Source organism: Sorex fumeus, unplaced genomic scaffold (assembly GCF_029834395.1).
Source record: "Sorex fumeus unplaced genomic scaffold, SorFum_2.1 ptg000061l, whole genome shotgun sequence".
NCBI classification, from domain to species: Eukaryota; Metazoa; Chordata; class Mammalia; order Eulipotyphla; family Soricidae; genus Sorex; species Sorex fumeus.
This window is the reverse complement of record NW_026606118.1, coordinates 17,908,494-17,932,527: the sequence shown is the minus strand read 5'-3', so window position 1 is coordinate 17,932,527 and position 24,034 is coordinate 17,908,494. Positions and strand designations below refer to the sequence as shown.

At 43.5% G+C, this 24,034-nt stretch overlaps 1 protein-coding gene and 1 non-coding gene across 2 annotated transcripts in view; both read left to right on the top strand.

Moving 5' to 3' along the window:
• ADGB (androglobin) overlaps nucleotides 1-24,034 on the top strand; it is a 224,289-nt gene that overhangs the window by 119,851 nt on the left and 80,404 nt on the right. The window contains exons 13-16 of the mRNA XM_056126354.1: nucleotides 4,090-4,219; nucleotides 9,294-9,328; nucleotides 13,991-14,179; nucleotides 17,156-17,219. Of these exons, the coding sequence (XP_055982329.1) occupies nucleotides 4,090-4,219; nucleotides 9,294-9,328; nucleotides 13,991-14,179; nucleotides 17,156-17,219 (418 nt within the window). The remainder of the gene's footprint in view (nucleotides 1-4,089; nucleotides 4,220-9,293; nucleotides 9,329-13,990; nucleotides 14,180-17,155; nucleotides 17,220-24,034) is intronic.
• On the top strand, nucleotides 16,827-16,933 carry LOC130034915 (U6 spliceosomal RNA). Its single transcript, XR_008794210.1, has one exon. It is a non-coding gene; the product is annotated as a U6 spliceosomal RNA (small nuclear RNA).

Here is a 24,034-nt window from a genome sequence, read left to right as displayed (position 1 = left end):
ACCTGTTCAGGCTTTCTGTTTCATCCTCATTCAGTTCTGGGAGATAGCATGTTTCTAGAAATCTATCCATTTCTTCTTGGTTTTTCAGCTTAAGATAGTAGTAAGTTTTCATGATATCTTGAATTTCTGGGGGTTCTGTTGTAATTTCTCCCCTTTCATTTATGATCCAATCTATTTGAGAACTTTCTACTTTTTTTCCTCATTAGTCTAAACAGCAGTTTGTATATCTTGTTTATTCTTTCAAAAAACCAGGTCCTGGTTTCATTGAATCTTTGTATTACTTTCTTGGTTTCTGTATCATTTATTTCTGTGCTGGTTTTTATTATTTCTTTTTTTCAACTAGCCTTTTGGATTTATTTGTTCTTGGTTTCCCAGGAATTTAAGGTTTGTATTTAAGATTGGAGAGTCTATCTTTTTCTTCTCTGATTTTGCCATATTTCTATGAGTTTTCTCCTAAGTGTAACTTTTTCTGTGTCCCATTAAGAACTTGTTTTTTTTTTTCACTATCATTAGTCTCAGTGAACCTTTTTATTTCTTCTTCAATTTCCTCTTTGATCCAGCTGCTATTTAGCAGTATGATATTAAGTCCCCAAGTATTAAAATTTTTCCACATTTTCTTTTTACAATTAACTTCTATCTCCATGGCATTTGTGGTCTAATAGGATACTTGGTCCGGGATCTGGACGATCCCGGACGAGAACAGTGCAGTCTTCTGCCCCCGTGCCTGGGTGTTCCTTCCCGGGGCCCCTTGGAGGGGGAGCGGGTTGAGCTTTCCTCCCTGCCCCGACCAGGGCTCCAGCAGCCAAAGACCTCCAGGACCAGCCACCACCATGCTGAGACCACTCTCCGCACACATGAAGGTACTGGCAGAGGGACAAAGCCACGCGGGTTCCGGGGCCGAGACCTCCAAGCCTACTCGGATTGGAGTCGAGCATCTTCCACCCAGATCCTCCAAATTCCAGTAGGCGGGGGTCACACCCACCACCTGGCCCCTGGCGCCGTGTAATCCCATCAGCGGCCAAGACTCAGAGACTATAAAATCCAGATCCCGGACGAGAACAGTGCAGTCTTCTGCCCCCGCGCCTGGGTGTTCCTTCCCGGAGCCCCTTGGAGGGGAGAGGGTTGAGCTTTCCTCCCCGCCCCGACCAGGGCTCCGGCAGCCGAAGACCTCCAGGACCAGCCGCCACCATGCTGAGATTCGCGGCCGCACGACATCTTATCAGAACTTTTTTTAATGACATCTTATTGTCTCATTCCTACTTTGGACAAACTTGCAGGCTATCGAATGTTGCCTGCCCACAGGGCAGAGTCTGGCAAACTCCCCGTGGCGTACCAAATATGCCAAAATACCAGTAACAATGATGGTCTCATTCTCCTAAAGAGCCTTGAATATAATCTCAGGGCTAGGATGAAAGAGACGTTACTGGGGCCTGCTCGAGGCAATCGACGAATAACAGGATGATGAAATGAAATGAAATGAGGATACTTGGTATGATTCTTCTATCTGTGAATTTATATAAGTTAGACTTATGTCCTAAAATGTGATCTGTCCTGAAGAATGTTTCATGTGCAATAGAGAAGAATGTGTATTGAGGTTTTTGAGAATGAAAGACCCTGTTAAATTCATTTAGTTCCTCATGTAGGCTCTTTCAGGTTTATTATATTCTCTCTAGTGGATATATTTTTTGGTGACAGTGGGGTATTGAAGTCTCCCACTACTATTATGTTTCCATCCATGTGTTTCTCTAGGTTTGGAAGCAAAAACCTTACAAGCTGACCCAACATTTGGTACATATATATTGATTAAAGATAGTACTTTCTAGTCAATTGCTCATTTGATCAATAAATACTGTCTATTCCTGTCTCTAATTAATTTCCTTAAATCGAATGCTATTTGGTCTGATATAAATATGGTGGTCCCAGTTAATTCTTTCCCATTTGATTGTATAATTGTTTTCAATACTTTTACTCTGAGCCTGTAAAAAGTCGATGTTTCGAGATAATATTAATATAAATGGTTATATTGTCATTTTCCTGTGTAAGACTGTTGCTTCTACAATTGAGTAGTTAGCTCATGCAAATAGCATTTCAGCAGTTAATTCAGGGCTTGTTTGGTTATCATAAATGTTGCCAACTCTTGTTTGTCTGAGAATGTTTTTATCCCACTCTGCCATCTAGAGAATTTTGAAGGGTAGTGGGCTCAAGGCTGAAATTTTCTTGCATTCAGTAATTTGAATATGTCTTTCCATTCTTTTCCTTCCTATACCATTACATATGGGAGATCCATTGTGATTCTAATGTTATTTCACTTGTATTTATGTGTTTTCTTATCTCTTTCACAATTTCTTCCCCTTTCCCTTTTTTCTCACCTTCTGCTTTTCCTAAAATCCAGTAATCTTCTTGTCTTTGTTCATGAAGTACCTTACATTTTCTTCCATTCTTTTGTTTCTCTTTTCTTTTTCAACTTCCTTATCAATACTGGCTGCTGGCCTGCATTTTTTCTTCAAGTTCATCTAGATGGTTTTCCTCCTATGAGATTCTGCTACCGTGGCTTGCTAGTGTGTTCTTTAGGTCTTTCAGTTCCACATCTCTCATCCTCTGGGAAAGTCCTTCTTTGAGTTGACTGTATTTCTCTTCTAGTGATTGCTTAGTTTTTCTGGCAACTGCTTGCCTTGTTTCCGTTGCCAGTGCAGTGAATTCTGAGGTTAGGTCTTCACTGAGCCAGCTAAAGCATTTTGATGGGCATGGAGACTTGCCTGCGTTTCTGTCCCTATCTGCAATTGCAGCTGTATTCCTTAGTTTCCCCATTGTTCTTTGAGTTTCTTGGGTGTTAATTGTGGAGCTTTAGATTATCAGTTACTTGGAACTATTCTGTTGAGATATTTATACCAGACAGCTACTAATGATACCTTTCCCGTTATTTGCTGGTTATAACCTGTTCAGGTTATTTTCCTTAATACGAAGTGTTACTTGAATATGCCCAGAAAATTTTTGACTAGTTACTGGATTGAGTTAACTGAGGTTTAAGGCTGTTTACTGCCTGGGAAATAGGAGTTTCACCTGCCTCCAATGTAAGAAATGTATGTAGTAACATTTTACATGGACATACTTGCATCCATGCAGTTTTGGGTTTGGAGGATAGACTGACATAAGAGGGGACCAATGCCTGCCCTCGGAGCAGAATATGATGGGCTCAGACTGAAGGAGATGGTCCCCAGGCCTACTGGGGTTTTGGATGGGGAGGTACAAGTCCTAGTTGAGTGAATCTTAAAAGATCTCATCACAAGGAAAGACATAATTTTATGGAAACTAATATTAGTTTCCCCTTGGAGGGGAGCAGGTTGAGTTTTCCTTCCCGCCCCAACCAGGGCTCCGGCAGCAGAAGACCTCCAGAACCAGCCACCACCATGCTGAGACCACTCTCTGCACACATGAAGGTACTGGCAGAGGAACAAAGGCATACGGATCCCCGGGCTGAGATCTCCAAGCCTACTCGGATCGGGGCTGAGCATCCTCCACCCAGATCCCCCAAATTCCAGTAGGTGGGGGTCACACCCACCAACTGGCTCCCTGGCACCGTGTAATCCTATCAGCAGCCAAGACTCAGAGACTATAAAACCCAGCTCCTGATATCTTATTATCTCATTCCTACTTTGGACAAACTGTCAGGCTACCTGCCCACACAGCAGGGTCTGGCAAACTCTCCGTGTCATAACCAGTATGCTAAATACCAGTAACAATGATGTGTCTCATTCTCCTAAAGAGCCTTGAATATGGCACTTTCTTAAAAATCTCAGGGCTAGGATGAAGGAGACCTTACTGGAGCCTGCTCAAGGCAATCGACGAATAACAGGATGGTCGTGATTGTGAATATTAAGTAGACTTCTTGTAATAATTTAGGTAATGTGAATAATATATGAAAGTGTATATACATACATACAAATATAAAAATTGTATATGTAGTCCTGCAAATATTGAATCATTATGTTATGTATTGGTTTTGTCAGCTGTTTTTCAATATAAAAGCATAGCTATTTATTAATGAATTTAAATGATATTATTATAACAAAAGTTTGTTTTTTCCATTAGGCATTTTGTACGGTCTATAATTAAGAAAGGAGTAGTTCCAGGATCTGGTTTACCTGCCCATATCGAAATTGATGAAACTACAGCCTTTAGCCAGATGGACATAATTCAACTCAAAAAGCCTTCATCAATAGTAATTATATTACTTTTATTATTTACCCTAGTCTTAGCTAGCTATAAAACATTTTTCTTAAAATGTGTACAACATGCAGAATAAAATACATTAAAATTAATTTCTTCCGGTGACTTCACCAGTGTTTGAAAAAGAAATATTCTATTATAAGAGTTCCCCAGGTATTTCTTCTAGGTTGTGTTTCTTTGTCATTCAGTTATTGACTCCTCATGCCTCAACTTCACCAATTGGAGTATATGTCTAAATATATGACTTAGGTTAGTAGTTGTATACTTTTGAGTGAATTCCTGTTATAAGAAATGTTCATCCAGGGTACTTTCATTTAAAAACTTTATAATAGATCTCTTATTACATGCCATAATTCATTTCACTGGTGAAAAATATTTAATGCCTAACAAACCTATTTTTCATTTAGTCTCTCACAGTGTGTTGATGTCCATATCTATTGCTTCTTACTACTGAAACAATGGTGCAAAACTATTTTTTAATATTTTAGTGTTTTTTAAAAAATACAGTTGTAATCGAATCACTGTAAGATACACAGTTATAAACTTGTTCATGATTGAGTTTTAGTCATACAATGTTCCAACACCCATCCCTTCACCAGGGTTCATTTCTCAACTGCAATGTCCCCTGTTTCTCTCCTACCACCATGTCCAACTCCCAATTCCAGGCAGGCTTTTTTTTTCTCCTCCTCCTCCTCCTCCTCCTCCTCCTCCTCCTCCTCCTCCTCCTCTACTTCCTCCTCCTCCTCCTCCTCTTCCTCCTCTTCCTTTTTCCTTTCTTCTTTTTCCTTTCCTCTCTCTCCTTCCTTTTAAGCACGGAGTACACAACTACTGAATGTCTCTGTATACATGCGTAAGAATTTCATTTGTTCTAAGGTTATTTTTTGGTTTATTTGGGGGGCAAACTGAGCTGTGCTCAGGATTTACTCCTTGTTCATGGATCACTCCTGGAGGGGCTTAGAGGATGATACAGGGTGCCAGGATATTGAACATGGGTCAGCCTCATGTAAGGCAAAAGGCCTATCAAATATACTGTCTCTCCAGCTCTTTTGTCCCAAGATTTGTATGTACTATGAGTCTCTGTCAATTTTCTAAAACTCCAGCACACCATGAAAACAACTCTTCTCTTTATGTGTATTGGTTGAATACTGTTGACAGGAAGCAATAGGAAGACATATAGCTGTCTATGTTAATAGTATGAGAGCCCACAACTTCATTATTAGGTGATTTAATTTCTCTGAAATACAGTTTCTAGTTTCTGGATGTTTGGCTAGTTATAGGTAGTAGATTATCTGTAGGAGAGAGTATTTGATCACATGTTATGTAATAGTATACTTATGAACAGAACAGTAATTTCAAAGTAGTTATCAGCATAAATGATACTTTAAGATATTTATAACAACTATAACTGTCCTGTGGCATTGTCCTCTCCTTGTTCATCAATTTTCTTGAGCAGGCACCAGTAATGATTCCATTGTGAGACTTTTTGTTACTGTTTTTACATATCGAATACACCACACGCTCTCCCGTGTGGGCAGGATACTCTCGGTAGCTTGTCGGGGTCTCCAAGAGAGACAGAGGAATCCAATCTGGATAGGCCTCATGCAAAGCAAACACCCTACCTGCTGTGCTATCACTCCATCCCAACAACTATAATATAATGAATAAATTTTGATTTCCTTGATGGACAAAAGTCATTCTTACTGCTAGCAGCATTTTTCTTCATTGATATATATTTTTTTGAGACTTGTTGTTACTGTGTTTGGCATATTGAATACATCACGGGTAGCTTGCCAGGCTCTGCCGTGCAGGCGTGATAGTCTTGGTAGCTTGCCAGGCTCTCCGAGAGGGGCAGAGGAATCGAACCCGGCTAGGCCAGGCTGGCTGCATGCAAGGCAAACGCCCTACCACTGATTGATAGATCAATTATTAAAAATAGTCCTGAATTCAAAGACATGATTTTTTTAAACCATTCATTTTTATGGCTTCCTAAAATCTAGCCATAGACGCCATCAGTCACTAGATTAGAAAGTCCTTCTCTAGAACATAGATCTGGAAGTATAACTGATGGATCATAGAGAATGCAATTTAAATTTTGAATAAATTGCCAAGTTTGGGGCTTAAGTTTATTAATATTCTCACCTGTGTGCACTGGGTGAAAAACGTTTTTTTGTTCCTTGTTAGTGTGAATACTATTGACTAAAATTTTAAAAACTGACCCAAACCAGTGTAATAAGCATGAAAGATTATTTTAAATGGGCAATATGTTCATGGACTGGAGCGATAGCACAGTGGTAGGGCGTTTGCCTTGTTCACGGCTGGTCAGCCAAGCCGAGTTCGATTCCTCTGCCCCTCTCAGAGAGCCCGGCAAGCTACCGAGAGTATCTCACCCGCACGGCAAAGCCTGGCAAGCTACCACAATGTATTCAATAAGCCAAACACAGTAACAAGTCTCACAATGGAGATGTTACTGGGTCCGCTGGAGCAAATCTATGAACAATGGGAGGACAGTGCTACAGGACAGTGCTACAACATGTTCATATATTGAAAAATAATAATACAAGGCATTTGTTAAGAATGCATTTTCCTCTTAATGTACTCCTGTTTCCCTACTCCACCTGTCTAGGAGAGTTACTTTTTTTATTAGGAAATGAAGGATTTTATTTAAATGTCAAAAATAAAAGTCAAAAATAAGATTTTCATGCCAGAGAGATAGGAAGGAGGTAAGGGTCTTGCCTTGCATGTGATGAATCCAGATTCAATCATGGCAACAAAACTGGTCCCCTGAGCACAGTCAGGATCAATCTCTGTAACAAAACTAGACATCAGTTCTAAGAACAGCTGGATATGACCCTCCAAAACACCAACAGCGGGGCTGGAGTGATAGCACAGAGGGTAGGACGTTTGCCTTGCACGTGGCTGACCTGGGTTCGATTCCCAGCATCCCATATGGTTCCCTGAGCACCGCCAGGAGTCATCCCTGAGTGCAGAGCCAGGGTGAGTGCAGAGCCAGGAGTAACCCCCGTGCATCGCCAGGTGTGAACCAAAAATCAAAAAAAAAAAAAAAAAAAAAACAAGAATTGATAGGAAAAAACTTAGGCATCAGTTCTTTTATTTACTTTGTAATACAATTTATCACATATTATTTCAAATCTCCTGCTTACTGTAGCACCAAACAAGGCAAGGCAGAAGAAATCCAGTCCCAACAACTCTCTAAAAATCATATCTTAATAGATAATAAAAAGATGTCTCTCTAATTAAAGGACAAGGTCATTTGTAATGGAAGCTCAGAGTAGGTCATGAAAACAGAAGCCTAAAAATTAAAAAAAAGCTGGGATCTCCCCCAAAGGAATATATTTCCTTTATTCCTATGCTTCCTTTATTCTGGACTATTCTGCTCTGGAATTTTTTATGCAAGACTACAGGAGAAGTGATTGACCACTGCACCAAGCAGAAATGAAAAGGAGCAGCCAGAAAAAAATGTGTGATGTGGCAGATGCTGTATAAACCATAGTATAAATACTTTCAGTTTCTTTCTTTAAATAAATATAGCACTGCACTGTAGCACTGTCCTCCCATTGTTCATTGATTTGCTCGAGTGGGCACCAGTAACATCTCCATCATGAGACTTGTTGTTATTGTTTTTGGCATACCAATATGCCATGGGGAGCTTGCCAGCCTCTGCCGTGTGGGAAGAATACTCCTCGGTACCTTGCTGGGCTTTCTAAAAGAGATGGAGGAATCAAACCCGGGTCGGCCGTGTGCAAGGCAAACACACTACCTGCTGTGCTATCAGTACTACAAAAATACAATGCCACACACGTAAAATGTTTCACCAATTCCTCTTTTTCTATTCTGTGTACAGTTTAACAATGAAAAAGAATTGCTTTGACTGGCTAGATAGCAAAAGGAGCTAGCTTTGCATGCAGTTACCCCCAGTTTGATTCCCAGCACCACCTACGATCCCTGAGCACCACAAGAGGTGATCCCTGAGCACAAAGTCAGGAGTAATCCCTGAGCACTGCTGCTTGTGGCCCACTCATTCCCCTCCCCACCCCCACCCCCAATTGCTTAATCAGGGTCAAGGATATAGCTTAAAAGAGTGGAACATTGTATGCTTGAAAGTGAATCATGAATAACTTTGTAATTTTATGGTGACTAATTTTTTTTTTAAAAAAGAGTAGAACACATGCTTTGCATGGACGAAACCCAAAGTTCAATTGCGGAGCCAGTCTCCTGCCCCCCCCCAAGTTTCACTAGGTCTAGCTCTGGTGGCATCCCAGCACTGCCTGGCATAGTCAGAGTCAAACCTTCAGGCCTTTACACCTAGGATTGCTGTAAGTACCACCAACTATTGTCTGATGTTGTCTCTTAGCATTGAACAATTGCTAGGGAGGCCCCTAGAGAAATTTATTTAATAAATACTGGAGAGAGCATTTACTTTTCCCTAAAGAGTATCTTTTATTTTCAAAGGTCCTTCTTCCACTATCTGAATAAACCATAGTTTATTTCCCTCAACCTCTATAAATGATCTAAGATAGTTCGGAGGGGATATGTCACCAAACAGTGTACTCTCTAGTGAAGAGGTGAAGCTAATACATAGGATATATTATTAGAGGAATAAATAGACTTCAACATTTGTTAAAAAAGTGTTTTAAATTTAAATGATGGCAAGCCATAGTCTATTTTTTTTTAATTTTAGTTTTAGATCCACACCCAGTAGTGCTCAGTGCTTATTCTTGGGTCTGCGCTCAGGGATCACACCTGGAAGTGCTCAAGGATCACTCCAGGGATGTCGTGGATCAAACACAGGCTAGACTCATCATAATTTTAAGCAAGAGCCCACCACTGTGCCATTGCTCTGGCCTCAGCCTATTTCTTAACCTCCTAGTTTTAAATGTTATGGCTAAAACTTTTTTTCTTAATCTTTTAGTGTATATTTGCAGAAATCTATTCCTTTAGTGCTTAAAGGATGGTTGATTTTTTTTTAAAAAAAACTTGGTACATTAGATAACTGTGTAATGTTTTATTGATTTATGGTTTCTTAAGGCTCTCCTTTGCATTTTCAGGGTATTTTCACCTCACAAGTTATACTTGGAAAAGGTAAGTAATCTGATGATATATTTTCCGTGGATATCAGAGTACCAAAGGATGTCTGCTTCCTGACAGGTTTTAGCTCTTTTCTCTTAGCTCAACGTATCCCCTGAGAGTATTCTATAATCTTGATCCAGTCTGCTCTGTGTCAGAAAAAATCAGAAAATTTTGCTTCCTAAATTCAAGCTTAATTTAAATATTTAAAGGATTGGTAACGTAATTCAATAGGAGAGTGTCTGATTTGCATGTGGGAAGTTGTAATTTCAATCCCTGAACTAAAAGGAAAAGAAAGATTTCCTTGGTTGATGGCCCATGAGTAAACTTCATGTATTGTGATGCATGAACACTGTGGTCAGAGCATTGAAAATTTCTCAATACCTGAAAAAAAAAATAGAAAAAGTTTCAAATTTGAGTGTTACTTCACATAATTATGTATGGAATTTTAATTGAGAAAGGCTGTAAAAATATTATGGGTTTTCGAATCAGTAATGATGTGGAGCAATTAAGTGGCTTAAAGGAGAGGCCGACAAAATCTCAAGGCCGACGTAGGCTGCCACAACGAAGGAAGACAAAAATCATCGTCTGTACTTTCAATGCACGTACGATAGCATCAGATGCATCCATCGAGGACCTGATGGTACAAGCGCGAATGATCAAGTACGACATCATTGGTCTGACCGAGACAAGAAGGCACGAATCTCACCATGCCGTTTTCGACACTGGAGAAGAATTGTTCCTCGGAACATGCGATAAAAGAGGTGTTGGAGGCGTTGGTGTCCTTGTCAACACAAACTTGGCCAAGAGCATTGATTCATTCGAATGCCTAACAACCCTAATCGGACGTTTACATTTGAATAGATGTGACTCACTGCCTGCAGTTTCTATCTTCGTTGTCTACGCACCAACATATCATTATGATGAAAGAGAAATCGAGAAGTTCTACATGGAGCTAGAGAAGTTCTATAAAGAAGACCACACCTTCTACAAGATCATTGTGGGTGATTTTAATGCCAAGATAGGACCGAGAAAATCAGCTGAAGAACTTCACATCGGGACCCATGGCCTAGAATGGAACGAACAGGGTGAGAGACTGCCTGAGTTCCTCATGTCGACCAAGACCATTCATGGTAACTCACAGTTCCAGAAGGCAGAATCTAAACGATGGACATGGGAGTCTCCCGGTGGACGATTCCACAACGAAATAGACCACATCATATTCAATCGACGGTTTTGCCTGACTGATGTCTCTGTTGTCCCAAAATTTCGAACGGGATTGGACCACCGTCTCCTTTGTGCAAAATTCTACTTCACAGAGCGGGGAGAAAGGGCTGCAAAGTTCAAAAAGAGAACTCCGAGAATGACCACCAACTGGGAACTCTTTGGTACTATTGCGGCAACATGGGAAGATGCCATTGTTGACAACATTGACGAGGAATACGATCGACTTGTTCAGCACCTCCATGAATGTGCGAGGAACGCCAAGAGAGAGATAAGTAAAGTAAAGGCCCTCCCGTTGATCGTCGATTTGCTCGAGCGGACCCAGTAACGTCTCCATTGGAGACTTTGTTGTTACTGTTTCTGGCATATCGAATACTCTCGGTAGCTTGCCGGGCTCTCCGAGAGGGGCGGAGGAATCGAACTCAGGTCGGCCATGTTGGCCGCGTGTAAGGCGAACGCCCTACCCAGATAGCCACAAAAAATCGCCTATCTTCGAAAACTCTTGAGCTAATTCGCCAGCGGGGTTTGGCGCATGCCTCAGGCAACCTCAAGCTAACGTCCGAGCTCCCAAAGCAGTGCAGAGATGCGATCAAGGAAGACCTCAAAGAGAGAAGAGCAGAAGTACTGGTAGATGTGGCAGAAGCCGGGAAAAGTATTCGTAACGCCCGCCTTTCCTTCGCCAACTATAAGACCAAGATGACAGCCCTCCGACGTCCTGATGGATCCATCACATCCTCCAGAACAGCAATGGAGAAGATTATCCATGACTTCTACTCAAATCTCTTCGATAGCCATGTCTACTTGCCGACATACCAAATTCCACAGGATGGATATGTCGTTCCCAATGTTCTCCCTTCCTAAATCCGACACGCCATTTCGTCGGTAAAGAAACAAACAGCACCCGGCCCAGACAAGGTCAGATCTGAACACCTGAAGAACCTGCAGTCAGTACTCATCAATACACTGGCTCGGCTCTTCACTCGCTACCTGTCTGAATGCAAGGTTCTGTCCCAATGGAAAACCAGCAGGACCGTACTACTGTTCAAGAAGGGAGACATCCATGACATTGGCAACTATCGCCCAATCTGCATATTGTCTTTCATCTACAAGTTGTTCACTCGAGTCATCCTAAATAGGATTGGCAGAACACTAGATGAAGGACAACCATGCGAGCAAGCAGGGTTCCGCAAAGGATTCAGCACCATTGACCATATCCACACGATAACCAAGCTCATTGAGGTTTCTCGGGAGTTCAAGATGCCGCTCTGTTTAATGTTCATTAATTTAAAGAAGGCCTTTGATTCTGTTGAGATGGAAGCGGTCATTGAAGCCCTAGCCAATCAGGGCATTCAAGCCCAATACATCAGGATCCTCCGTGAGCTGTATTGCGGATTCACTACCAGGATCTCACCATTCTACAAAGAAGTGATCGTTGATGTCAAGAGAGGGGTGCGGCAGGGTGATACCATTTCACCGAAACTCTTCAGTGCCACCCTCGAGAACATCATGCGACGACTGGAATGGGAAGGAATGGGAGTGAAGATAGATGGTCGGCAACTACACCACCTCCGCTTTGCTGATGACATTGTTTTAATAACACCAAACATCAGCCAAGCGGCACAAATGCTGGCCGACTTTGGCCGGGAGTGTGGAAAGGTAGGACTACAGCTGAATCTTACGAAGGCAATGTTTATGAGAAACAGCCTTGTTCCTGACGCCCCATTCGCTTTCAATGGAACGACCATCTCCGAATGCAACAGCTATGTGTACCTAGGTCGAGAGGTCAACATGACAAATGACCTGGCACCCGAGCTGCTCAGGAGGAAGAGAGCGGCTTGGAACGCCTTCAAGAACATCAAAGAAATAGCTAAGAGGACGAAGAACCTCCGGCTCAGGGCATATCTCTTTGATTCCACTGTTCTTCCTGCATTAACATATGCCTCAGAGACCTGGGCCCTATGCAAACAAGATGAGAACGCTATTCAGGTCTCCCAAAGAAGAATAGAAAGAGTTATGCTTGGAATATCACGTTTCACTCAAATGAGAGAGAGAATCCGGAGTTCTGACATCCGTCGATGATCAAGAATCAGGGACGCTGTCTCATATGCCAAGGTGTCGAAAATCAGATGGGCTGGTCACGTAATGAGATTTAAAGACGACCGCTGGACTAGAGCTGTTACCGACTGGATTCCACGGGGATGTCAAAAGACCGCGTGGCCGCCCACCTTCCAGATGGTCAGACTTCTTCGTCAAGATCATGAATGATCGGTTTGAGGCCCTTCATGTTCCCAGAGCGAACAGATGCCATTGGGCTACACTAGCACGCGACAGGGACAAATGGAGATGTTACTGGTGCCCGCTCGAGCAAATCGATGACTAACAGGAAGTTAAGTGAGTGATTAAGTGAACTGAGATACATTTAACCCATTTCTCTCCTGGTATCTTGAGTCATTCCTAATTATATTGACGTTTATGTTTATATACCTGATAAGGTTTTTTTGCTGGTTTTTTTTTTTTTTTTGCTTTTTGGGTCACACCCAGCATGCACAGGGATTACTCTTGGCTCATGCACAGGAATGACTCCTGGCAGTGCTCAGGGGACCATATGGGATGCTGGGAATCGAACCCGAGTAAGCTGCATGCAAGCAAACGCCCTACCCACTGTGTTATCATACCAGTCTCCAGATAGCAGGTTTTAATGGCAAATCCAGATCTATATTTCTCACTGAGGAGCTATATGACCCCCTCTGTGACCCAACGATATTCCAAGGGGAAAGCAGATGAAAATCACTTAAATGGGAAAAGGAGGATGGTATGAGATGGTGATGATGAGATGATGAATGAACCCAACTGAAGGGCATAAGAAGCAAGGGCATAAGAAGTGGGTCACAGTGGGAAAAGCTTGAAAACTACGGTTCTATTTTATTTCTCTTATAACTTAATGATGACTCAGAATTTGTGCTCACATTTATGAAAGTGATTTTGAAATTTCTAAGTACACTGTAACTCATATAAGTTACAATTAGATTCTCCTGGGGCTAGAGCGATAGCACAGCAGTAGGGTGTTTGCCTTGTGTGCGACGGGCTCGGTTGAGCCAGGTTTGATTTCTCCGCCCTTCTTGGAGAGCCTGGTAAGCTACTAAGAGTATCTCGCCAGCTCGGCAAAGCCTGACAAGCTACCTGTGATGTATTCAATATGGCAAACACAGTAACAATAAGTCTCAAAATGGAGACGTTACTGGGCCCGCTCGAGCAAATTGATGAACAACTGAAGGACAGTACTAAGTGCTAGATTCTCCTGAGAGTATGGTGTTTGTCTGTATGGAGCTCCAGCATTTGAAGCTCAATAAATATTTTCACAAAAGTAATCTGTGACATGAAGACTCTTATTTCTAATTCTCCATATCTTAATAGCATGACTTAATTAGGTGTGTTTGATATGTTTGTCTTCTCTGACAGAGGAACAAGTGGACTATGGTGTGAGTGAGACTACCAATCTAAATGATGCAGTTGGCTTGGAAAGAGAATTAATTAGCCAGACAACAGCAACACAGGAGAAATCTCAGGAAGATCTTGTAGCAGTAAATGCGACTATTTCTAAAGAAATATGGTTAGATTTTGAAGATTTGGGCATATGCTTTCAGTAAGTATGCATTGAGAATACGTTATTGTAGTTGTAAAAACTAATTTAGCAATTATTTGAGTGTAAAACCAATACTAATCTGGTATAGGTATAATCTCAAACAAAAGTTTAAGAAATAAAAGTCCCTAAGAAAGATGAACATATTGTCTGCATAGAATATTAATAGTCGCAATAATCTCAGCTTATATTCAGTTTCTCACCAAATATCTATTTGTTAATTAGGATGAAGACAGTTTACTCAGTGGGAGAGTTCATTTTATCCCTTTACAGCAAATCCTTTGAGTTGATTTTAACTTTTATCAGTGTCTAATTAAAAATATGATTCTATGCTATTCAAAATATGATGAATCGACAACATAGATGTTGTAAAAGATTATATCCATAAATTAATTAATACCATCATCTCAGATTTATTTACCATGAAACTGTCTTGTTCAGAACATTTAAGATATACTCTCTTAGGGATATAAAGTAGAGTTGTGTCAAATATAAACACCATGTTACACATGATACCCCCAGACCTTATTCATCTTATAATTGTAAGATTATGCTTGTCTCCAACCTATTTCCATTTCTCCTATGACCCAGACTTTGATAACCACTGTTATGCTCTCTGGTCATTATTATTTTTTGTGGGGGGGGGCAGAGTGGGCTTTAAAGCAGGACTCAGGAGGCTTGATGCGCCTCTTCCCAGTCATCCTCAGCCAACTGGGCCAATAGTTCAACACAAGGACCCAAGGTATGGTGCTGTTTGTGTCCTACAGTGCCACAGAATACTTGGGTAACATCAGAGTGCTAAGAGATCTGGGGGCCACTTAGCTTGTGTTATGGGTATACATGGTGGTAGTGGCAGTAGTGGTAGTTGGACTTGGGGACCTTGTGGTGCTGAGTATTGAACTGGGATAGTCCACACATCCCTTATACTGTCTCTTTTATTGACATTTTAGACACCGTGAGTTACAAATTTATTTATGTTTGGGTCTCAGGATTACAGGGTTTCAACACCAATCCATTCATTCACCAGTGTTCACTTCCCTCTACCAATCCCCACCACCCATATTTTTCCTTCCTGCCCACCATCCCCCCACCCCCCACCAGTCTTCCACTATGAAAGGTCCTTTTTATAAAAAATCACTTTTGGCGCTGGATTGGAGAGATAGCACAGAGGGCAGGGCATTTGCCTTGCATGCAGCCAACATGGTCGACCCGAGTTCGATTCCCCCGCCCCTCTCAGAGAGCCTGGCAAACTACCGAGAGTATCTCGCCCGTATGGCAAAGCCTGGCAAGCTCCCGGTGACGTATTCAGTATGCCAAACAAAGTAACAACAAAGTCTCACAATGGAGACATTACTGGGTTCACTTGAGAAAATTGATGAACAACCGGACGACAGTGACTTTTGACACTGTGGTTTACTGTTACGGATAGGGTTTCATGCATTGCACTTTGATTACACTTTACCACCTTTCAGTGCCCCCTCCTCTTCCTGATGTTCTTCCTTCACCACAGTTGTAATCCCTTTCTTGTTCTATTCTTCCACCCCTACTCTAAGTGGCATGCTTCCTGCTGAAGAGCTGAAGACCAACTCTCATGTTCTTTGTTTCCTTCATTGCTTTTGTGCATTCATTATTCCACCACCATGCTTTCTTCTACCCTGCACATGAGAAAGGTTATGCTGTAACATTGTCTCTCCCTCTGACTGTCTTTATTCAGTGTGATATTCCCCAGACCCATTCACGTAGCAGCACATTGCATGATTTTTATATTTTCACACAGGGGGGTAGGGCATTTGCCTTACATGTGGCTGACCCAGGTTCAATTCCTCCGTCCCTCTCAGAGAGCCTGACAAGCTACTGAGAGTATCCCATCCGCATGGCAGAGCCTGGCAAGCTCCCCATGGCAGTATTTGATATGCCAAAAACAGTAGCAAGTCTCACAATGGAGACGTTACTGGTGCCCACTCGAGCAAATTGATGGACAACGGGAGGACAGTGCTACAGTGCTATGAATAAAAAGAATAGCAAACAGTATTCTTTTGTGTTTATGTATACCATAGTTTCTTTATTGATTCATCTATTCTTGGACACTTGGGTGGTTCCCAGAATCTGGCTATTGTGGATAGTGCTACAAGAAACATTGGGGTGAAAATATCTTTTCTCCTTTTTGTTTTTGGGTCTTTGGGATATACTCCAAGAAGTGGAATTGCTGGATAAAATGGGAGCTCAATTCATAGTAAAGGTAAAGGTAAAGGTAAAGGCCCTCCCGTTGATCGTCGATTTGCTCGAGCGGGCCCAGTAACGTCTCCATTAGAGACTTTGTTGTTACTGTGTCTGGCATATCGAATACTCTCGGTAGCTTGCCGGGCTCTCCGAGAGGGGCGGAGGAATCGAACTCGGGTCAGCCATGTTGGCCGCTTGTAAGGCGAACGCCCTACCCGCTGTGCTATCGCTCCAGCCCTTAAGTAAAGGCCCTCCCGTTGATCATCGATTTGCTCGAGCTGGCCCAGTAACGTCTCCATTGGAGACTTTGTTGTTACTGTGTCTGGCATATTGAATACTCTCGTAGCTTGCCGGGCTCTCGGAGAGGGGCGGAGGAATCGAACTCCGGTCGGCCATGTTGGCTGCGTGCAAGGCAAACGCCCTCCCCGATGTGTTATTGCTCCAGCACATATACTAAAATTGGAACGATACGGAGAAGATTAGCATGGCCCCTGCGCAAGGATGACACGCAAATTCATAGTACTTTTAGAAATATTTTTCAGAAAGGCTGGCCTAGTAGACATGACATTCACACCTGCAATGAATAATGGTCCTTTATCCACTGCCACGTGTCTCACACCAACATTTATTTTTCTTGTTTAATTTTCATTTGTCATTACTTTGTCTTGCCTATAGTTATTTGGCTCTACAGAGCTTAGTATGTAGTACTAGTCTATTACATGCTATGTTAATAACCTATTATAAATGATGCTTTTTCAGGCATATCTACATTTTCCATAAGCCGCATTCATATTACATTAGCACCCAAAAATCGGAATTCAAGGTAAGTTTATTATGATCTCTTCTCTTTCCTTTCTTATACTTTAATGTTGTTATTAGCTAGTGAAAACCCTTTACATTTATCAAATATTTCTAGACATACAAGATGGTTACATTAAAAAATTCTTAGGCTCTCCTATTCAAAAATAGTCCAAGCTTGGCCAAGTAAAACAAGATTACTATATGTGTTCCTCATATTTCTCTGAATATTTTCAGGTGTGGGTGTGGGGCAGCAGCCCAAGACAGGAGGCAGATTCTGGCAGTGTTATTCCTGGCTCTGTATTCAGGAGTGAACGCTAGTGGTCCCGAAGGACCAGATACAGTGCTAGGGATTTGATTGGAGTTTGACCAAATATAAGGAGCTGTCCTCCCGTTGTTCATGGATTTGCTCGAGCGGTCCTAGTAACATCTCCATTGTGAGACTTCTTGTTACTGTGTTTGGCATATTGAATACTCTCGGTAGCTTTCCAGGCTCTCTGAGAGGGGCGGAGGAATCGAACCTGGCTCGGCCAGGCTGGCTGTGTGCAAGGCAGACACCCTGCCGCTGTGCTATCGCTCCAGCCCAAATGTAAGTCAAGTATCTTACCTCCGGGACTATCTTTCCAGCCCCCTGAACAGTTTATCGGACGTGACTCTTTCATGGAAGCAAACACTATTTCTGGAGGTTACTGGAATCAAAACTTGAAATAGAATGGTGTTTTGACATTAGAACATCATATTTTTAGTGGCTGCAGACCAAGTTGCAGGTATGGGGTCCAAGAGTTCTCTGAACTCAGACAATCCATTGTTGTTGGGTTGGTGCAGTGATAGGAGGCTCTCAGAGCTGTCTCCTGCTGGCATTAGGGCAAAGTTCCATGTATCATTCGACCTCTTGGACCACACTGCCCCTGCCTCTAGTTCTCAGATTCTGCAAAAATGCCCTTGGAGGTTTATACCCTGAGCTGACAAATAGGAGATCCTTCATAGTTTTAGACATGAAACAACTTTCTATATCACTGACATGCTATGGGAAATGGGAACCAGAAGGGGGTAGGGGAGGACTCATCAAATGGAAACAGCTAGAAATTATTGGGGGAGTCCATCATTTAAAGCCACAAACCCAGCAATTCAAGAAATCTTGTCTTACTTGATTCAAGATAGCAAAGTTTCATTTTTCACAGCTTTAGACACTTTGCTTTCAAATTATAACTGGTTATCAAATACTAGGTTAAAATTATCTGAAAATTCCTCTCTGGAAAGAAAGATGGCGGCCGCACGGGAGCCTTGTGGAAAGCGGGTTTGAGCCGGGCTCGGGGAAGCGGCGGGGACCTCATGGGAAGGGGGGCTTTGTGGGCCGTCCCCCACGCCCCACCGAGGTCGCCAGCTGCCCCCCACGAGCGGCTCTCCGGCACGGCCACGGCCCCGGAGGCACAAGGACTTAGCACAGAGAACCAGCCGCTTGGAGCAGAAAAGCAAATGGACTTGTGTTGATCCGCGCCACCAAGCCTGCCCGGAGGGGGAAGGGCGTTGACCGGCCCGCCCGCTCCTCTCTGGAAAGAAAGATGGCGGCCGCACGGGAGCCTTGTGGAAAGCGGGTTTGAGCCGGGCTCGGGGAAGCGGCGGGGACCTCATGGGAAGGGGGGCTTTGTGGGCCGTCCCCCACGCCCCACCGAGGTCGCCAGCTGCCCCCCACGAGCGGCTCTCCGGCACGGCCACGACTCCAGGGCACAGAAATCAATCTCTTAACTAGCTAACTTTTAATAGAAATTCTTCCAGGGTCAATAAGTAAAATAGCAGAAATTCAAAACCGCGCGGCCGCGATAGCGGCCGCGCGACATCATTTTATTCTTAAACCAAGTTTTAGAAAGCAAATCATTTCACAACGCTGTTTCAGCATGTCTGATTGGGGGGGGGTGGGTCGTAAACTCTAGACGATAGTTGTGCATCTTCTATCGAAATAATCTATCTGGTCAAAGTAGATAGAGTGTTGACTGGAACTCATCTGCCTCATAGGAATTGGGAGGGGTGGGAGGTGGGGGTCTATTGGGGTTCGGGGTTAAGAATGAGTGTTGGTGGGGGGAGATGTGTTCGGTATCTGCATGACTGGGACCTGAGCCCGAGGGCTCTGTGGCTTTTCCCACGGTGATTCAATAAATAAATAAATTATAAAAAAAAAATTATCTGAAAATTATCTGAAATTAAAATTATTATTTAAAGTAAACCAAAAATTAAGTTCATTAAAGACAGTACATGCCTTCCTCTCAAATTTATGCTGTTGCACTGAGAATTTGAAAGACAATAATAGGGCAATAGTGGAGAGCACTGATATTGGAGTCAGGTAGGTAAATATATATGCTGTGAAGAACTACAAATAGAAAGGCTGCTTTTTGCTCTCCATTGCTTGAAGATTATTGTGACCTTTGGGAGATTATTTTCTCTGTGTCTGTGTCTCTGTCCATAATGTATGCATTAAGAATATTCATACAAAATGCAGTCGTATTGCACTCATTTATGGAATATAAAGTAACATAAAGGAGACTAACACCTAAGGATAGTAGAAATAAGGGCCAGGAGGATAATTCCATGGATTGGAAGCCAGTCTATGTGCTGGAGTGTAAAACCAGATGTGATGAAGAAGGGACCACTAAGTAAATGCTGGTTGAAGGGCTCATTCAGGATGGAAGATGTGTGCTGAAAGTAGGCTATGGACCAAACATGATGGCCACTTAGTACCTTTACTGCAAACCATAACACAAGAGAGAGAGAAAGAAAGAGAGAGAGAGTAAGAAGGAATGTGTCTGCCACAGAGGCCAGGGTTGGGAAGATGTGGGGGTGGTAGGAGGGATACTGGAAACATTGGTGGTGGAAAATGGGCACTGCTTTAGGGATGGATACTCGAACACTGTATGACTGAAATGTAATAATGAAAGTTTGTAAGTCTGTTAAGAAAGTAATAAGAAAAGGTAAAGGCCCTCCCGTTGATCGTCGATTTGCTCGAGCGGGCCCAGTAACGTCTCCATTGGAGACTTAGTTGTTACTGTGTCTGGCATATCGAATACTCTCGGTAGCTTGCCGGGCTCTCCGAGAGGGGCGGAGGAATCGAACTCGGGTCAGCCATGTTGGCCGCTTGTAAGGCGAACGCCCTACCCGCTGTGCTATCGCAAATAAAATTCAGTCATATAAGATGTACGTCAAACAAGGTTTTCATCCTTGGCACCCCATATGATTCCCCAAGCCCACCAGGAGCGATCCCTGTACTCAGAGCCAGGAGTAAACCATAAATCTTGCAGGGTATGCCTATTCTCCTAGCCCTTGTAAAAGAAAAGATGCATGACACCCTCCTGAGGTCCTTTTAGAGGAGTTTGGTTTTGTTCAGTCCTTTTTGGTTTCTCCTAAACAAAAATCTATATGAAGGCATTAGCATGCAATGGCTAGATTACTGGAAATGTGAAAAAAAGGAATAAAGGGTTTGTATTACATGTTCCCCTATAAAATGCTAATAGGCATTTTCATTCTCTGCTGGTTACCCCAGGATGATGCCTCTACTACACAAGATCTGTTCTATGAACACTTCTCATTCTTGGGTCTATTGTCTCTTCTCCCTGTATGGACAAGCATAATTCTCTTCTGTGTTCTGGGAGAAGAGCTTTGAGCCCTCTTTAAATGGAGCCAATCCTGTTCATTCCTGCAGACTTATCTTCCATAGACTAGTGCTAACCCCTACTGATGAAGTTCTTCTCTCATCAGTCTGTGAAATACATACTGTGCTCCCAGTAAGAGCATGAGATAGTAATTTCTCTCTAAATCTCTAGCATTTTTATTTATTTTTCCTTTTTAGACATTTTTTATTAGATGTTCATGTTTTTACCCATTACGCTTGAGTACAGCTGCTTTCTTGTAGCCATCATATAAACCAAAGGCAATGTCCCGGTTGGTGGTTGTCCAGGAAGCCCTTAAATCTACTAAGTGAAGCTGGTGCGTATGAAAGGCAGGATCTCCAACTCGAGTAGAGAGATCCTCTTCAGCTGTGCGATTGCTATGCCGTTGGTAGGTGAGGGAGGACAGGCTCAGTAGGTGGGTCTTTGTTACCAAGAGATCAAGACAGTGATCAGCGTTCTCTTCGGTAGGTGAGGCCATCAGGTGGACAGTCACCTCACTTAGGTCACTAACCATCTGCGTTATACTCCAGTCAGAGATGAGGCGCCGCATCACTGTGCCTGCTTGAGGTATAAGCCACTGAGTTCCCCGAGTGAAGACATGCCCCTGACTGCACTCAATCTGGATGCCCCGTTGCTGAGCAAATGAGGCCCAATAATGCACCTGTAGCTGCGGAAAGAGTGCAGTATAGGAAAGCTGCTTGTAGTGTTGGCCAAGTTTCTTCTTACTAGGCTTCAGATTATTGAAGAATTTTCCCCTGCAGATAGGTCTAGTGACGCTAGTCCAAGTAGCCCAGAAGTTCTGCATCCAGCGCAACGTACTACTATACAGCAGAATTCGGGGCTGGGATATTGTCCCGCTATGCCGAGTCAGATCCATCTTGATGGAAAGATTGAGGTTCTCAGAACGGAAGGCCCGGTAGGAGTCATGAAGTTGGCCCAAGGGCACCTCAGGCAGGAACTCTGGGGCCCACAGAGTAACACTATGGTGATCATGGGGGTTCCCATGGCACAGCCACTGCAGGTCCAGTGTCATGCTGAGGTCAGGCAGGTGTAGGAAGCAGCAGTCATCATACTTAGAGGCTGTTCTCACGTTGACGTCCAAGTCACCCTTGAACACAAACTGACCAGGTTTCCAGTGAAATGACAGGTGGTTCCACTCCCAGTGCATATTTTCAGTTGTGTTGTATGGGTCCTCAGTAGCGAGCTGGTGCAGATTGGCCTGTTCAATGTCCATGTGCCAGTCTCCATGGAACAGAAGACGGCTCTTGTCCCACCAAGGCAAGGGTGGGCTAGGGTCAGCTGAGGGTTTGGTCAAGAGGTCCACAGATTGGCCAATCAGTGTCCAGGCTGGATCCCAGCATGGGCCCCAAATCACTGTATACTGGAAGATTTCCGAGCGGAAGTCATGGTAGAACTTGAGTGCGGGCATGTTCCTTTCCACTGCCACATTACCCCAGGGAAGCCCCAAGTGCAATATTTGACGCCGACGGGAACAAGGCTGACCGCTCTGCTCAGTGCCCACAAGCCGACCATTCAGTCTCCAGTCATGGATCTCAAACAGGTACCGGGGATAATCTCTTATCCGAACCAAAAATGTCTTGACATTGCACTTGATCATACGGCACCACTGAATAACAAGATCGATTCCTTCTGGAGGAAATGGGCTGACTGGATCAAGTTCTCGAACCTGCTCCAACACACGTTCAGGCCCATGGAAAGACGCGTCTGCCAAAGCCACCAGTTCTAACCCTGCCAGGCTCCAAGTGAGCAGTGCTCTGCGCATGGGCGTGTTGCCATAGAGACGACGGGAGCGCTGGATGTAGATTTCAATGTTTTTGTGTTCCAAAGAGGCATAAAGCTCTTCAATTTTGCGAGCTGGCAGTAACTCCCCATGCTGCTTTCTCAGGGCAGCTACGTGGTTTGGCGCATGCCTCAGGCAACCGCAAGCTAACGTCTGAGCTTGCAAAGCAGTGCAGAGATGCGATCAAGGAAGACCTCAAAGAGAGAAGAGCAGAAGTACTGGTAGATGCGGCAGAAGCCGGGAAAAGTATTCGTAAGGCCCGCCTGTCCTTCGCCAACTATAAGAGCAAGATGACTGCCCTCCGACGTCCTGATGGATCCATCACATCCTCCAGAACGGCAATGGAGAAGATTATCCATGACTTCTACTCAAATCTCTTCGATAGCCATGTCCACTTGCCAACATACCACTTGCCAACATACCATATTCCACATGATGGGTATGTTGTTCCCAACGTTCTCCCCTCCGAAATCCGACACGCCATTTCGTTGGTAAAGAAACAAACAGCACCCGGCCCAGACAAGGTCAGACCTGAACACCTGAAGAACCTGCCGTCAGTACTCATCAATACACTGGCTCGGCTCTTCACTCGCTACCTGTCTGAATGCAAGGTTCCGTCCCAATGGAAAACCAGCAGGACCGTACTACTGTTCAAGAAGGGAGACATCCATGACATTGGCAACTATCGCCCGATCTGCCTATTGTCTGTCATCTACAAGTTGTTCACTCGAGTCATCCTGAATAGGATTGGCAGAACACTAGATGAAGGACAACCATGCGAGCAAGCCGGGTTCCGCAAAGGATTCAGCACCATCGACCATATCCACACGACAACCAAGCTCATTGAGGTTTCTCGGGAGTTCAAGATGCTGCTCTGTTTAACGTTCATTGATTTAAAGAAGGCCTTTGATTCTGTTGAGACGGAAGCGGTCATTGAAGCCCTAGCCAATCAGGGCATTCAAGCCCAATACATCAGGATACTCCGTGATCTCTATTGCGGATTCACTACCAGGATCTCACCATTCTACAAAGAAGTGATCGTTGATGTCAAGAGAGGGGTGCGGCAGGGTGATACCATTTCACCGAAACTCTTCAGTGCCACCCTCAAGAACATCATGCGACGACTGGAATGGGAAGGAATGGGAGTGAAGATAGATGGTCGGCAATTACACCACCTCCGCTTTGCTGATGACATTGTTTTAATAACACCAAACATCAGCCAAGCGGCACAAATGCTGGCCGAATTTGACCGTGAGTGTGGAAAGGTAGGACTACAGCTGAATCTTACGAAGACAATGTTTATGAGAAACAGCCTTGTTCCTGACGCCCCATTCGCTCTCAATGGAACGACCATCTCCGAATGCAACAGCTATGTGTACC